The sequence below is a fragment of the Microcaecilia unicolor genome, chromosome 9 (genome assembly GCF_901765095.1).
Source record: "Microcaecilia unicolor chromosome 9, aMicUni1.1, whole genome shotgun sequence".
In the NCBI taxonomy this organism is placed as follows: Eukaryota; Metazoa; Chordata; class Amphibia; order Gymnophiona; family Siphonopidae; genus Microcaecilia; species Microcaecilia unicolor.
In genome coordinates, this window is record NC_044039.1 from 59,814,565 (window position 1) to 59,832,134 (window position 17,570).

General features: G+C 45.3%; 1 protein-coding gene across 1 annotated transcript in view; it reads left to right on the forward strand.

Moving 5' to 3' along the window:
- The window catches only part of IPO8 (importin 8), an 882,901-nt gene that overhangs the window by 545,162 nt on the left and 320,169 nt on the right, over positions 1-17,570 (forward strand). Inside the window, 1 exon segment of the mRNA XM_030214557.1 lies at positions 6,028-6,153. Coding sequence (XP_030070417.1) covers positions 6,028-6,153 — 126 coding nt within the window.

Sequence of the window (17,570 nt, forward strand, 5' to 3'; positions counted from 1 at the left end):
TGGCATTCCAGAGTCTGCCAAGTAATCTGTTATGGACGGACCGAGTGGCGCCTCCGGGGCTTTGTATAGGTTTGCATAATATTGTTCCAATAATCTGACTACTTCCTCTGAGTTGTTTATTTGTCTACCCTCTGCATCTCGAAGTGTTGGTATAAACCTATTTCCCCCCCAGGTCTTATTCAGGCGGGCCAACAATTTCCCAGATTTATTACCATGTTTGTGGAAAGAGAAAGATCTATAAAAAAATTGTTTCTTTGTTCTCTCATGGATCATTGTATTAAGGGCTGCCAGAGAGGCCAGCATAACCTCCCTGGACTCTTTCGAGGGGCGTGCTATGTGTGCCCGTTTCGCTGCTTGATACGCTACTTCCAATTGTTTCACTCCCTTTGCCAATCTCTTTGAACGAGCACACATATAAGCGATTATATCCCCACGAATCACTGCTTTGGAGGTCTCCCAGAACAATCTAGCTTCCCCCGCATGGCCCCCATTCGTGTCAAGGAAATAAGACCATCTTTGTTTCAAGTAATCCTGGAAGTCTGCGTCCTCTGCCAGATATCCAGGAAACCTCCAAACTTGGTGACGTAAACTAGTTGCTCCCACTTCCAGTTCAATCCAAATCATTGCATGATCTGAGATTTCCATTACTCCTATCTCTGCACGTGGTACTTGAGGAAACAAGACTGAGGATATTAATATATAGTCTATTCTCGACCATGAGCTATGTGCTCTGGATAAATGCGTATAGTCTTTAGATGTAGGGTGGGTTAACCTCCATGGGTCTATAAGATCTAAAGCGGTACTCAAATACCCCAATCCTTTACCCCTCCCAAACATTGGGCTTGTTTGCGGTCCAGAGCGGTCTTGGAGCCCATCCATGACTTGATTAAAGTCTCCTGCCACTATCCATGGGCTATGACCATATTGGATTCCTAGCCGAACCAGGTGTTGGAAAAAGGAATGGTCATATACATTTGGGCCATAAACATTAAGTAGGAAAACTTCTTGTCCCATTATGTTTAGCTGTAAAAGTATATATCTGCCCTCCCTATCTTTACAAATTAACTTTGATGTGCATTGCATATTTTTATGAATTAGAATTGCCACCCCTCCTTTTTTGCTGCCCGAAGATGCAAAATAACATTCTCCCACCCAACGTTGTCTAAGCTTTTGGTGCTCAACGTCCGTTAATTTAGTTTCCTGAAGGCATGCTATTCCAGCTTTGTGGCGCTGCAACGCTGTCAAAATCTTTGTGCGTTTTATTGGGGAGGAGATACCCGATACATTCCATGAAATCAATCGGGGGGTTGGTGGCCTAGCCATCCTTTAAATAACTTGGTAACATAAATTAGACAACTTCCATATTCTTAGAGCTCCCGGGTGCCCAGCCCCCACCCAGCAGCCTAGTTTGTGTAACAGAGGTGGCCTACAGTCCTTTCCCAGTAACTTCCCATTCCTATCCGCCTCAGCATTGCAGCAGGTTTCACCCAAGCTTTGCACTTTTCCAGGTCCTTGCTGTAAAGATAACATTTGCTCCAATCGACAGGACTCCATAATCCAACATAAACAGTGTCTAGTTTTGTGCTTCTCCCTTCCCCCCTCCCCCCCCCCCACCATGCAAATCTAATCTCAATTCTACCCTGCTCTCCCATGACATCCCTACCCTCCCCCCTTAGACCTACCCTCTTCCCTACTCTATTCCCCATTTAGTCGCACCTGGGCCTACGTCACCAGACGCAACCCAAATTAGCCGCGTCCGGTGAGGGGTCAATAGGTGCCAACAAAGCCTCGTTCTCCGTCATTTTTAAATATCAACAAATTTCTGAACTTCCCTCCACCCTCTCCAAACCCCCAAACAACCGGGTTATACATCTCTCATAAAGCTTAGAGCACTTGCGAGCCAAATGACTCTAGTTCACTTATCATCGTTCCAGTCTTAGAATTGGCTCTCCGGCATCTGGGTGCCGCCAGTTTTACATCTTGCGTCCATTCTTCTGCACAACTGGGCCACTCGAACCCACAAACCAAGTGATCAACAAAATTCCAAACAGCCAACCTGGCAATCTCGATAATTGTAATCCAACAGGTGTTTTAATCACCTCCAGCCTTTCATGATGATCTCTCAGTAAAGCTGTTTTAATCAGTCTGCTGGCCCTGCTACCTGCTTATTCAGCCATTCCACGGCTACTTCTGGTTTATTAAAGGCTTTCCAGACTCCATTATCCATGATTTTTAAAGTCGCTGGGTATTGTAACATAAATCTGTGTTTCTTCTCCACCAGACTCGTGCAAACTGTCGAAAACGCCCGCCGCTGCATTGACAAGGCCGCGGAGTAATCCTGGAAAACACGGATGACTGCGCCATCATACTTAGTGGAGTCTCTGCATCCTTTATATGCCCGCAAAACGGCTGCTTTTTGTGAATAGTCGTGAAACTTTGCTATGATCACCCTCGGGCGCTGTTCTCTTGCTGGTCTAGGTCCCACGCGGTGGGCCCGCTCAAGACGTATTTGCCTCCCCTCTCCTGCTTCGGGAAAGTTCGCTTGCAACCAAGTTTCAAGAGTAGTTTTCAAATTGGCTTCTGATAAGGATTCCGCAAAGCCCACAAAGCGGAGGTTGTCTCGTCTTGATCTATTCTCCAAGTCCTCGATTCTCTCTGTATAATCTTGTATCAGGCGGGACAATCGTTCTAGTTCACCCGAACTTTCCTGGTGCCCCTCCTCCACCTCTGCCACCCGGGCTTCCAGCTCGCCCGTGCGCCGCGAGAGTTCCGAGGTCACCGCCGTTATGCCTGCTATTTGTGTCGATAACTGATCAAATTGTGGGGCTAATGCCCGCACAACTGCCTCCGTAAGCTCCGGTATGAGCGTCTCACCATTCTGGCTGGAAGGAAAATGTGCCGGCGAAACCGGCGCCATGTTGGATTCGACAGCTTTTGTTTTGTCTTCCTTTTTCTTTCCACTTTTCGCCGTTTGAGCCATCAGAGATCTCGTAATATACTTGTCCATATATTAAGAAAGCTGTTTTGCGCAGTTGGGGAGATTTTCAAGGGCGGGGATCGCCAGTTAAGTTGCTTTTTGAACGAGGCTTTGAGCAGCTAGAGTAGAGCACGTCTTCTGCCGCTCACTGCATCACGTGACCCCTCAAAATGTCTATTTATATTCCACGTTCTGCTTACTACCGTTTCAGTACATAGAACGCAAAATGATCTGCCATTTTTTTCTATAATGCCATACATCTCGGTCCAAGTCTCTTGAAAAGGTCGGCTACTGCTACTACCACTTCCTTTACTTAACCTTGGTTTTTTATTTTTTGGGTTCTCCATCAGGGGGGCAGTGACAGAAGATAGAATTATAGATAGCCTGTTAGCCCTGCAGGCAGTTAGGGGTTAACTAGCCTAACTGACCACCTTATGTAAATTAAGATGGCTGCCGCTATTTCTAATGGCGGGAAACGGCACCCATAGCACATGCCCTCACCTCTCCCAGCCTCCCCCTCACCTATCTCAGTAATGATGGTCAATTAGAAATCCACGACACCCCAGAACAGTAGATTGGATGATGGTTGCTGTGGTTATGTGGTAATGGCGATCACAGGGCCCCCAGAGATGCGTCCCCCACGGCATTCCGCTGCTCTCTGCTCCGCCGGCCGGAAGTGAGGTCAAAGATCCCCTAACGGCCGTGCAGGAGCCGGGGCAGAGGGAGCAGCAGGGAGGGAACAAGCGGAGGACTCGGAGGGAGCCAATAGGAGCGCACACGGCACCCCCCCAGCGGGTAAACATGCACGGGGGGGGTGATTTCGCCGGGGGGGGGGGAAGGTCGCGCTGCACCTGGGGGGGGCGCATCGGCGATCCACCCCGGGGAACGCCGCTGCTTCTCTGTATGCGGCCACATGCGGCCGCGTGTCACCGAAAATGGCTAAGCGTGTCAGTACTGACACGCGTGTCATAGGTTCGCCATCAGGGATTTAGAGTATTCTTTTCCTTCCCTCTGGGTTAGCTGCTTCTGTGTGTGTGTGTGTGCGTAGCTCTGTAATCAGGGTCAGCTGCTCGTTTGTTTAGTGGGGGCTGGGCATTGGGGCTCTGGGCTGAGTGAGAGCTTCTCCTTTGTTTGTTTTAAGGATTTCTCTTCCCAGTGTCCCGGCCTGCTGGCTCAGTGAGTTTAACCCTTTGTGTACTGTGTGTATTGTATTCCTGCCTCTGCCAGTGTGTTTGTTGGATGGGCCCCACTCCCTCTCGGGAGGGGAAGCGTTCTCTCTGATTGTTTGTTGATTTATGGCACTCTCTCTCTGCTGGCTCTACAAGCTTAACCCTTTGTGTTCTGTGTGCCTCTGTCTACAGTGGGTTTGAGGCAAAGGCTTTCTGCCTTCCTTTTGTGTCTGGTTCCTCTGGCTTCTGCCTGGGGCTCCTACCCTGGTGGGGGGGGGGGGTTGCTGTGTTAGTTCCCCTGTCCTGCGCTAGTCCCCTGCGTGGGCGTGGCCCGCTCTGGTCCTTTGTTTCCCCCTCTGCCCTATTGCTGGTGTTCAGCGCGTGTCTGGCATCTTGGGGCCCTCTGGGTTCTTTCACCCCTCCCTGTGTGTGATTGGGTTCCAGTTCAGCCGTGAGGCTCGCACGAGTGGCTCTGTGTGCGTGGGTTCCGGTTCGGCCGCGAGGCCCGCATGTATGCCTATTTCCCTTCTTCCTGAGGGACTGTGAGGAGGGGTAGCTTAGAGGGGGTATTGTGTAGCTGGGGTGTGCGGTGGTGGGTCGGTCTCCCCTTGGCCTGGGTCGGCGCCCTGCTGGCCTCGGCCAGGGCCCAAGGGCTCATGACCAACCCAACGGATTACAGTACCCTTATCAAATCAGTCATCAATATGCATTTTTCATATTATATAACTAACAGACATTGTCTCAGTGATTTCACTCACCGCTCTTTAGAACATACCAGCATACAGTATATTTTTCTGTTGGCCGTTTCTTACAAACGGCATCCCATCACATTTCTCACACTATCTTTTTAGAGATTGTTTTCTTGTAATAAGTTATCAAGGTCAATGCAGTACTAATAGTTTAGCTACACAGAGATGCTACTTTCAAACTTTGACAACCAAAAATGCTAGCTAGATCTAACAAGCCTAATATTGTGGAGTGGAACTGTAGCCTAGTGGTTAGAGCACCCAGGGAAGCCCGGTTGAAATCCTACTGTTGCACCTTGTGATCTTTGTGCCTCTGGTACAAAATTAGATTGTAAGCCCTCTGGGGACAGGGAATACCTAGTGTACCTGAATGTAACTCACCTTGAGTTGCTACTGAAAGTGTGAGTTAACTGGAAATTAAAAAATTGCTTATTTACTGATCTTTCTTGAGAACAAAGTTAATTATTTAGTATGTATAAGAAACATTGATGCTTACAATACAAAAACGCACCACTTGACTTGATGTATTAAGGTATCCTCTGCTTCAAGTAACACTAGATAGTACATATAACTCAGGATTCAACAAATACTTTCTTAATCAGTGAATATATACATTTGTATTATAGTATTACTCAAAAGTCCACAAAAAAGCAGCAGGAACTTATCTATGCTGCTGTGCAAATAGTTAAATCCACTCCTCTGCTGGTGGTTTACTGGTATACTGCTGTCAAACACCCAGCCAATTCCAGATGATAGATACAGTGCCAGACAAGCGTGCCCCAACTTGGATCCTACTTTCACCAGTGAGTGTTAGAGTGTAAAATTGATAAGCAATTGGACCTATGAAGAGGCAAATGCGAGTTAAGTGAGCTAAGAGTGTTTCTACCGCTTGATAAATGAACCACCGCCGCTGAGGTCCTTTTTACACATCAAAAAATTTTGTTCAAAATTTTTTTTTTCTATAATACTTTCCAGATGTGCAACAGGACAGTATCAGGACTTTATGCTGATTTCTAATGATATTAGACATACAAGCTCTTTCTAACTGGCTGTTTTCTCTTGTTGAATATGTTTATATGCAAATGCAATTTGAAAAACACTTGCCATGAAGCTGAAGATGTGATTTGTTTTTCAGGCCGAAATATTTGGAAAAGTTCTTCAGAGTGAAGAGTATGATGAGGTAGAGGACAAAACGGTGATGGCCTTGGGCATTCTGCACACTATTGACACAATACTCACCATTGTAGAGGACCACAAAGAGGTCTGAACTATGTTTTTATTGTACAGTTTGCATGGTTTGATGTAGTGGAAATACTGCAGTCCTCTTAGTAGTAATATTACCTAATGTAGATGTTACAAGGATTCAGAATCCGTGGCACTGAGTGGTTGGTTCATATCCAGCTTAGGAGGACAATGGCTGAAAATCATTACTATCTGGAAAGCAAATTGGTGGGCTTGTATAAAATGGTCTAAGTCCTTGAATTCAGGTATCCACCTTGTGTAAAAATAGCAATCAAAGTTGACATCCTGATTAGCAATCTCAGCAACGAGGCCAAAGATCATATGGGTATGGAGACTGAATTACCTCTGGCCTTTATTATGGCTCCTCCAAAACAGCAGTGCACCACGATGGCAGGGTAGTGTGTGAATGCTTGCACTATCGCTTTCTCTGCTATACCTATTCTATAGATAAACGGAAGAATTTTGGTTTCTAGTTTTGTCAATCTAGCAATTCTTGGGAGCTAAATCCAATGGGAAAAATAGGGATTTAAAACAATTACTAAGAAAAAGTACTGTTCTATGTATGACCAGAACAACTGAATGTTTAAGAGAACATTTTATGATGTCCCTAGGCCTGTGTTACAAGTAATAACAGCAGCTGTTCGAATTTATGTATTGGTAGTCCTCTAAATGATCCCAGTTGTATTTTGTAATTTAATACTTTAGAGACTGATGATGCTACCTGTGGAAGAGATCAGTGTTTCCCAGTTTGTATGCCAATTAGTCACTACTGCATGATGCTCAGGTCCAGACTAATACATGGACTCTGCTGTTTCCACCTCACAGTAGGAAGTCACGTCACCAGTATCTGTTAGCACATGTATAGCCACATGCACCTCTCTCATTCTAGTACTTTGCATATAATATATGTAAACTACTTTGGTTGTACTACAGAAAGGTAGTATATCAAAACCATGACCCCTTCTTAGATGTAGCATGAGCCCCATTCTCATGATATTAAAGCACTATACACTAACATTCTGCAACCTGAGGCACTAGCAATTGTAGAAAAAAACCTCAGGACAAGGCAACAGCAAGACGGATACTGAATCGATTCATTGTAACCCTCGCAACAATTGCACTTAAAAAATATTTTTGGCTTTCAAGGGGAAATTATCAACAAGTTAAAGGGATGGCGATGGGCACCAGTATGACGCAAGATCTAGCCAGTCTTTATGTGGTGGACTTTGAAACCAAAGCAAACCCAAAGGTAAAAAGAAATCAAAGAAGTGGGGGTAGACCAAGAAATCTTCACAGCCAGAGGTCAATAAAAGCAACTTTATTCAGCACCACTCAAGTGTTTAATCTGACATGGGGCCATGTTTCGACGGAACAAACATCTGCTTCAGGGGTCTGACACTATACATTTTAAGAAAAAAAAAATATATATATATATCAAACATTACAACAATAATGGACTTTGATCTGTCCAACCATCCCTTTATAAAAGAGATTTATCTCTATAAGAAATACATTGATGATGTTTTTCTACTATGGCAAGTGTCCACTTCTCTCCTTGAAAAATTCTGTATGTGGCTTAATACACGTGATTCCGATTTGTGCTTCCAGATGAAATATGATAAAGAATCCATTTCCTTCTTGGACATCTTGATAGAGAAGACTACATATTCATTTGTCACTGCAATTTATCGTAAACCTGTAGATAAAAATGCATATTTATATTATCAGAGTTCCATCAAAGATCTTTGAAAGACAACCATATTCCCAGTTTCTTTGACTAAGAAGATTTTGTATAGATATTGAAGAATATCAAAGAGAGAGTACCACTGTGCGACAACGAGTTTTGAACAAAGGGTATCCGCTGTGTTCAGTGCATAGAGGATGTACTAAATCTCTTACATCTGAACATAAGACATTATTAATTCCTCAACAACAGAAGCCATTGTGCGCTGAGATTTTCTCACCTATCAGGCAACATTAAGAACATCATCAAAAAGTACTGGCACATTTTAGAACATCCCCTTTTTGTTTTAGAGACAAGTGAATCATTTTCACAGAAACAAGGAATAGGAATCTACGTGAGATTTTGATGTGCTCTACATTACCAGAATTGGAGATCAGTACAACAGAACTCAATGGCCACCGTCCCTGCGGCCATTGCTCTGTATGCAGACACACAGTACCCATGAAAGAATTCACTGATTCGTAAACTGGTAGGAGATTTGTATTGTCATTCTTCTGACTGCAATACTACTTTCATGATCTATATGATCATCTGCCCATGTAAGAAACTTTATTTTGGTAAAACAAAGTGGATGCTCAAAACCCATATCATAGAACACAGGAGTTGTATCAATAGACATGTACAATCTGCACAACAAAGTGCGCGGCAGATGTGGGTGCTGAAAGGCTATAAATAAAAAAACAAAAACAAATGAGTAACAAGTATGGGCAGACAATATAAAATCAATCTACAAATGTGCTAGCAAGTAGATCTGCCAAGATATTAATAAAATAAATAGAACAAATAATGAATAAACTAAGGAAACTCACTGACCGTCGGACACCGAGCAAGCAGCATTTCATATGCAAAACAGTTTGTGCAGTGTTGCGCGATGACATTTAAGTGGTCTATTTGTGCCAAAAGTATCAGCTGTGTATAGTAAAGGGAAATTACTCTATTACAAACACAGAGCTAAAAAGGATCACAATACTTGTTCAAGCCAAATCAACAATATCAAATCCTTTAATTTCTTCTCAACGTGATGGTGCTAAAAATGTGGATGAAAAGCCTCAAAAGATATTGGGATAACTCCATTGTCAACAGCTCACAAGCTTTCAACCTTAAGAAGCACCCTCACTCATCAGTGGCATAAAAGCCTCCAACTATTCTTCTGATTACTTTCTTCTTGTCAGAACTACTAAATCTATTTTTATTTTTCAATTAATCAAAACTCACCTTTGCAGTCGGCACAGTCTGTTAAGCTGTCCACGGCCAACTTTGGCCAAGGTTTTGGGTCCTGCTTCAGGGTCCGTGACATACTCAAATGTTTTCTGCAAGAAAACACAAATCTTCAGTGAACGCATCCTTACCGCACCTTACTCTTGCCGAGAAATCTATCACAGCACCTCACTTCACTACTGCATACTATTCTCTTGTCCGGTACTCTTCTCAACATGGGTTACATATCCATTAGTAAAACATAAGAATTTTTATTTTTATTTTTGTTACATTTGTACCCCGCACTTTCCCACTCATGGCAGGCTCAATGCGGCTTACATGGGGCAATGGAGGGCATACCCCAGCAGTGGGTTTTTTTGTAGAAAAAAAGGTGCCGGTACTCATTGTGGTCGGGGTCGCCACATGTGACTCCACCCCTATTATAGCCACACCCCTACCAGCCATGGCACATATAAACAGACATCATTGAACATATTATACTAGTATAGGAGAAAAAAATAACGTGATTTTTTTTCTTTATAAATTTCTGTAAGCTGTTACAGGTCCAGTATACCCAGTGCAAAATAAGACAGCAGATGTAAATTCTCAAATTGGACATATTCCAAACACTAAATTGAAAATAAAATTATTTTTTTCTACCTTTGTTGTCTGATGACTTAGTTTTTCTGATCATGCTGGTCCAGTATCCGATTCTGCTGCTATCTGTCCTCTTAACTCCATTTCCAGGGCTTCCTTTCCATTTATTTCTTTACTTTCCGCTTTTCTTCTTCATTTCTTGCCCTACATCCGTACGTAAAAGCTGGGTCCTCCGCAGACTTGACTGTCCAGTGGATCCAGCTTCTGCCTATTTTCTTCATTCATGTGCAGTTTTTCTCCTCTCTTCCTTTTTCCTCATCTCATCTCCTTCCTCACTCTTCCCTCCCCTCCATCCATGTCCACCATTTCTTTTCTCTCCCTGCCCTCTCCTCCAGCCACCCATGCCCAGCGATTCTCCTCTCTCCCCTGCCCCCCCTCCAGCCACCCATGCCCAGCGATTGTCTTCTGTCCCCTACCCCTCTACAGCCACCCATACCCAGCGAATGTCCTCGCTCACCTGCCCCCCTCCAGCCACCCATACCCAGTGATTGTCTTCTCTCCCCTGCCCCCCTCCAGCCACCCATACCCAGCGATTGTTCTCGCTCCCCTGCCCCCCCTTCAGCCACCCATACCCAGCGATTGTCCTCTCTCCCCTGCCCCCCCTCCAGCCACCCATACCCAGCGATTGTCCTCTCTCCCCTACCCCCTCCAGCCACCCATACCCAGCGATTTTCTTTTTCTCCCCTGCCCCCCTCCAGCCACCCATACCCAGCGATTGTCCTCTCTCCCCTGCCCCCACTCCAGCCACCCATACCCAGCGATTGTCCTCTCTCCCCTGCCCCCCTCCAGCCACCCATACCCAGCGATTGTCCTCTCTTTCCTGCTCCCCTCCAGTCATCCATACGCAGCGATTGTCCTCACTCCCCTGCCCCCCTCCAGCCACCCATACCCACCGATTGTCCTCTCTCCCCTGCCCCCCCCCCAGCCATCCATACACAGCGATTGGCCTCGCTCCCCTGCCCCCCCTCCAGCCACCCAGGTTGTTCAGTGGATTCTTCAGGGCAGGCAGGAATGATCCCCAGTCTTGCCTGGCCGCTGCCGGCTCTGACCCTCCCCCTCTGCCGGATCGCTCTTCAAAATGGTCGCCAAGACTTACAAGGGTGGCCTCCAAGACTTCAGCAGAAGTCTCGCGAGGCCGCCACTTGAAGTCTCTGCGGCCATTTTTAAAGAGCGATCCAGCAGCGGGGGAGGGTCAGTGCCGGCAGCGGGCAGGCAAGACTGGGGATCTTTCCTGCCTGCCCCGAAGAATCCATTGCCTTCCTCAGGTATGACTTCGACCCTGTAGCTCGGGGGAGGGAGGGAGGAGAGCCGGCTCGCTTGCCAGTACAACCGGCTCTTGCGAGCCGGTGCGAGCCGGCTCCAGCACACATCACCAGTCGGACTTCACAAAAAAGGTGCCGGTATGCCGTACCGGCGCGTACCAGCACAAAAAAAGCACTGTACCCCAGAGGTGTTGTCATAGAATATCACCTACTGGTTTTAAACAGCTGAAAACAATAAAAATGCACAATTTAAACTTATTGACCTACTCAGTGTACAGCATAGTCCACTTATCAAATTACATTTTAATAGAGGCAACAGTGTACACAGAGCCTCACTTACTAGGTTAGAGGATGACATTTTTGCAAAAAAAATACCCAAAATCTGAATAGGAAAGAAGGTCATTTTCAAAAAAAAAAAATGTATTCTTCTTTTTTTTTTTTTTTTTTCAAAAATACTATTTTGAACAAGGTTTTGTGATTTGAATGTTTTGGTTTTTGGTCCATTTTAGAAAATTAAAGGTCCAAGTTCAAAACGCACAAAATCAAGCCATTATGATTTAGGAGGAGCTAGCAATTTTAGTAGATTGGTCCCCCTGATATCCCAGGAAGCAATAGGGTTACCCTAGGGGGCACTGCAGTGGACTTCATAAAATGCTCCCAGGTACACATCTCACCATTGCTCCCTTACTTTATCTGTTGAGCCCCCCAAAACACACTACCCCCAACAGTACACCACTACCATAGCCCTACTACTCAACATTTCTAAAGCGCTACCGGACTTGCGCAGCGCTGTACGGTCAAACATGAAGAGAGACAGTCCCTGCTCAAAAGAGCTTACAATCTAAAGGACATAACAGAGACAATCAAATTAGGACAGCATAATACATCTGATTACAAAATAGTTCATAGGGACAGACTAATAGATCTAAACAGCTAAAGACAATTAAGGTATGCAAATGCATAATACAGACAGATTGGTAGTGGTATTGAATAGAGGAGTAATGCTTAGGTTAAGTGCCAAAAGCAGAGTTGAAAAGGTGGGCTTTGAGCAAGGATTTGAAGATGGGTAGGGATGGGGCCTGACATATCAGTTCAGGAAGTCTATTCCAGGCAAAGGGTGAAGCGAGGCAGAAAGGTCCAGAGGTGGAGTTAGTAGAGGTGGAGAAGGGAGCAGAAAGGAGGGATTTGTCCAGTGAGCGGAGGTTCCGGGTAGGAATGTAGGGGGAGATGAGGGTGGAGAGGAAAGGAGGGGCAGCAGAGTGAGAGCATTTGTAGGAGAAGCTTGAATTGTATGCGGTAATGGATCAGAAGCCAGTGAAGTGACTTCAGGAGAGGGCTGATGTGAACATATTGGCTCTGGCGGGAAAATAAGACGTGCACCGGAATTCTGAACAGATTGAAGGGGGGATAGATGGCTATGGGAGGCCAGTGAGGAGCAGGTTACAGTAATCTAGGTGAGAGGTAATAAGAGTGTGGATGAAGGTGCGTGTAGCGTGCTTAGAGAGGAAAGGGCGAATTTTGTTGATGTTAAAGAGAAAGAAGCGACAGGTTTTGGCCGTCTGCTGGATATGAGCGGGAGGAATCAAAGATGACTGCTAGGTTGCGAGCAGATGAGACAGGGAGGATGAGGGTGCCATCTACTGAAATAGAGAATGGGGGAAGAGGCGAGGTGGGTTTGGGGGGAAAGACAATAAGCTCAGTTTTGGCCATGTTCAGTTTCAGGTGGCGGTGTGACATCTAGGCAGCTATGTAAGTCAAGCAGGCTGAAACTTTGGCTTGGGTTTCAGCAGTAATGTTCAGTTTCAGGTGGCGGTGTGACATCCAGGCAGCTATGTCGGTCAAGCAGGCTGAAACTTTGGGTTTCAGCAGTAATGTCAGGTGTGGAGAGGTAGAGCTGGGTGTCGTCAGCATAAAGATGGTATTGGAAACCGTGAGATGAGATCAGAGAACTCAGGGAAGAAGTGTAAATGGAAAAAAGAAGGGGTCCAAGGACAGATCCCTGAGGTACTCCAACTGAGAGTGGGATAGGGGTGGAAGATGATCCACCAGAACATACTCTGAAGGTACGGTGGGAGAGATAAGAGGAGAACCAGAAAAGAACAGAGCCATGAAATCCAAATGAGGACAGTGTGGCAAGAAGAAGACTATGATTGACTGTGTCAAAAACAGCGGATAGATCTAGGAGGATAAGGATGGAGTAATGGCCTTTGGATTTGGCGAGGAATAGATCATTACAGACTTTAGTGAGTGCTGTTTCAGTCGATTATAGAGGGCGAAAGCTGGATTGAAGCGGATCAAGGATGGCATGAGAGAATCAAGGCAGCGGCTGTGAACAGCAAGCTCAAGTAACTTGGAGAGGTAGGGTAAGAGGGAGATGGGACGGTAGTTGGAAGGACAGGAAGGGTCTAATGAAGGTTTTTTTGAGGAGTGGTGTGACTACAGCATGTTTGAAGGTGTCAGGGACAGTTGCGGTGGAAAGAGAGAGGTTGAGGGTGTGACAGATAGAGGGGGTGATAGTGGGAGAAATGGAGTTAAGTAAGTTGGTGGGAATGGGATTAGAGGGACAGGTAGTGCAAGGAGGAAAGAAGGTGGGCGGTTTCCTCTTCAGTGATATCAGGAAAGGAAGAGGAGGCGGCATGGGTTGGGTGATTGAGGGAGTGGGTTAAGGGAAGAAGAGGAGAAGGCGGCTTGGCAGAGAATCCAAGGTTGATCTTCTGGACCTTGTCATGAAAGGAATCAGCCAGTGATTGAGGAGAGAGGGGGGGTAGGAGCTGAGGGTACTTTGAGGAGGGAGTTCAAGGTAGCGAAAAGACGAGGGTTAGAACCAAGAGAATTAGTCAGATGGGTGTAATAGTCTTGCTTGACGAGGAATAGGGAGGACTGGAAGGAGGTCAGCATAAATTTGAAGTGAATGAAGTCAGCATAGGTGCGAGACTTCAGCCAGAGACGTTCTACAGAGCGGGCACAGGACCGTAGATATCGGATACTAAGGGTCAGCCAGGGTTGAGGGTTGGCATGCCTTATGGTAAGGGGGGTGGAGGGTGCAAGGGTGTCAAGAGCAAAGGAACCTATATGTGGGTACAGTGGGTTTCTGGTGAGTTCTGGAGGGCTCGCAGTTTCCTCCACAAGTGTAACAAGTAGGGAGAGGTAGGAGCCTGGGCCCACCTGTCTGCAGTGCACTGCACCCACCACTAGACTACTCCAGGGACCTGCATGAATGGACCTGAGTATAACATCTGAGACTGGCATAGAGGCTGGCAAGTAATGTTTTTAATCACATTTTTGGGGGGTGGGAGGGAGTTAGTGACTACTGGAGGAGTAAGGGGAGGTCATCCATGATTTCCTGCAGTGGTCATCTGGTCATTTAGGGCAGCTTTTTGTGCCTTATTTGTTATAAAAACAGGTCTAGCTCAAAATGTCTTAGTTTTAGTCCTGGACAGTTTCCATTATGGCTGAGAAATGTCCAAGTGTTAGGAATGCCCAGATCCCACCCTTAACATGCCCCTGACATACACCCTTGTGAATTGAATGCACTTCATAGAAAAAGTGTAAAAATTGGTTTTGAAAATACCAATTTGGACGTGAGAAAAACATCCAAATGCAGATATGCCACTTTTTGAATGTTTTTCTCTTTTGAAAATGAGCTCCATAGTCTAATCTTAACTCTCTCTGTTCTGCCCCCATTTGCATGGAGGTAGGTTGCACGGATTTAGTGAAGGGAAGTCTTGCCTCACAAATCTACTGCATTTTTTCGAGGGGGTGAACAAGCATGTGAACAAAGGGGAGCCGGTGGATATTGTATATCTAAATTTTCAGAAGGCGTTTGACAAAGTTCCTCATGAAAGACTCCAAAGGAAACTGGAGAGTCATGGGATCGGAGGCAGTGTATTATTATGGATTAAGAGCTGGTTAAAAGACAGGAGGCAGAGAGTAGAGTTGAATGGTCAGTATTCTCGATGCAGAAGGGTAGTTAGTGGGGTCCTTCGGGTCTGTGCTGGGACCACTGCTTTTTAACGTATTTATAAATTACCTTGAGATGGGAGTAACTAGTGAGGTAATTAAATTCGCAGATGACACAAAGTTATCCAGGGTCGTCTCGTCGCGGGAGGAGTGTGAAAGATTACAAGAGGACCTCTTAAGACTGGGGGATTAGGCGTCCAAATGGCAGATGAAGTTCAACGTTGACAAGTGCAAAGTGATGCACGTGGGAAGGAGGAACCCGAATTACGGCTATGTCATGCAAGGTTCCGCTTTAGGAATTACGGACCGAGCCGAGAAAGGGATCTGGGAGTCATCGTGGATAGAATGTTGAAATCTTCCACTCAATGTGCTGCGGCAGCTAAGAAGGCAAATAGAATGTTGAGTATTATTAGAAAAGGGATGGAAAACAAGCATGAGGATGTTATAATGCCGTTATATCACTCTATGGTGCGACCGCACCTACTGTGTTCAGTTCTGGTCGCCTCATCTCAAAAAAGATATAAAGGAATTGGAGAAGGTGCAGAGAAGGGCGACAAAAATGATAAAAGGGATGGGACGACTACCTTATGAGGAGAGGTTAAGACGGGTAGGACTCTTTAGTCTGGAGAAAAGGCGGCTGAGGGGTGATATGATAGAGGTGTACAAAATAATGAGTGGGGTAGAGCGGACAGATGTGAAGCATTTGTTTACGCTTTCTAACAATAATAGAACTAGGGGACACAAGATGAAATTAGAATGTGGTAGGTTTAAAACAAATTGGAGAAAGTTTTTCTTTACTCAGCGTGTGGTTAGACTCTGGAACTCATTGCCGGAGAAGGTAGTGACGGCAGCTGGCCTTGCTGAGTTTAAAGGGGGTCTGGACAGATTCCTGAAGGAAAAGTCCATTGATCGTTATTAAATTTGGGGTTTTTGGCAGGTTCTTGGGGCCTGGATTGGCCGCTGTCGGAGACAGAGTGCTGGGCTTGATGGATCTTTGGTCTTTTCCCAGCGTGGCAGTACTTATGTACTTGCCCATCATTTATATTGTTTATATCAGATTGCATGGCTTGTGACAGTTTACAGTGCTTGTGCCCTTAAGAAAGACAGGATGTGCCTTTGGACTACAGTCTTCCTGCAGTGCTGTGTGATGGGCTCTTCCTGAGCACATGTCCCTGTTCCCTCTGGCTTATGGGACTTTTCCTGTTGGCTAGGCCTTGTCCCTGTGTATGCTGGGTTGTAGCTGGCTTGCTTCTCTCTCCAATGGGGGTGGTGGGAATCTTGGCCGCATGCATGCTTTTCTAAGAACTGTAAGCTAACTTGTTGTACCTTGTTGCATGCCCTTTCCCTTCAAGCTGCTGTAATTTCACCAAGATTTTAACAGTTTACAGCATCCAGCCTCTCAGCTTGGTGCTGAGATCTCCCAGTTCCTCTTGTCTACAGAGTGAGCTGGTAGAGAACAAACTCCCAGTTCTGCAAGGCAGAGACTCTTGTTTAGTACATCTAACTGTAAGTCATTTTCATATGAATTTGCATTAAAGGTTTTTGTTCAAGAGTTCTGAGTCTTCACAATGATGTTCTATACTCTGGTTTAAGCTGCAGTCTATTAAAGCCAGTGAAAGGGCTGAACATTAAAAACTTGTTCTCTTTAGTAAAAACTTGAAAGTTGCAGTGGAAATTTCAGGGGACATTGAAAAGGCTTGGTGAACATTCTCAAAGTAGCCCATGTGTGGATAAATATACGTGAATAAACTCCAACTGCTGCTCAGGCTGCATAATTAATTAGCTGACTGCACAGGGTTGGCAAAAAAGAAACATAGTTGTGCAAACTCCATTGTTGCTGTAGTAATAAACAAAGTATCCATTTGGGGCACACTCCCTCTTCAAGGCATACTCATTGCTTGCAAAAGAACAAAAAGGAATTGCCATATAGAGCCTCTCAGCAAAAGTAACATTTTTTGGCACAGAGCCTAGGTTTTTCAGTCACAGAAAGGAAAAAAAAAAAAGAAGGCCAAAAAGGGTTTAATTTCAATTAGAGCAGAGCAATGGCCAATTCTATTATGCCAGAGAGTGAAGTAAATGAAGCAAATGGCAGTGGGAACACAACACAAGCCATATACTTACACAAAAAGCTAGAGAAGTCTGTGAAACAGAGGTAGAAAAATGTCTTTCTTTTGGACAAGCTCTGGTTTAAGGTGGAGAAAGAAATGTTTCAGTTTTCAAAGAGGAGAAGAAGCCTGAAAGTCACCATGCAGAGCCATTGTAAACCATCCATAGCCAGTACCAGCAAAAATCACTAGAGTACTGTTAATTTCTGAGCAGGACAATGGGTAATTTGGCAAGCAAGAGAGACAGCAAGCCACTGACCTCACATGCCAAGCCATGATGGCAGAAGCATTAAAGGCACAGTACCTCACACAGGGCTAGCAGAGGAAAATCAATCCCAATACTCTGGCACTGCACTAGAAGTTCTAGGTCTCTAAAGTCACACAGGATAAGCCATTCCAGCAGGTTCACTACGGGCTCTATTGCTCTTAAATTGGAAATGGAGTCAGATGCTGCCAAATCTAAAGTTCTTTTCAATAAACAGGAAGCAGCTATAGAACTTGAAAAACTTGA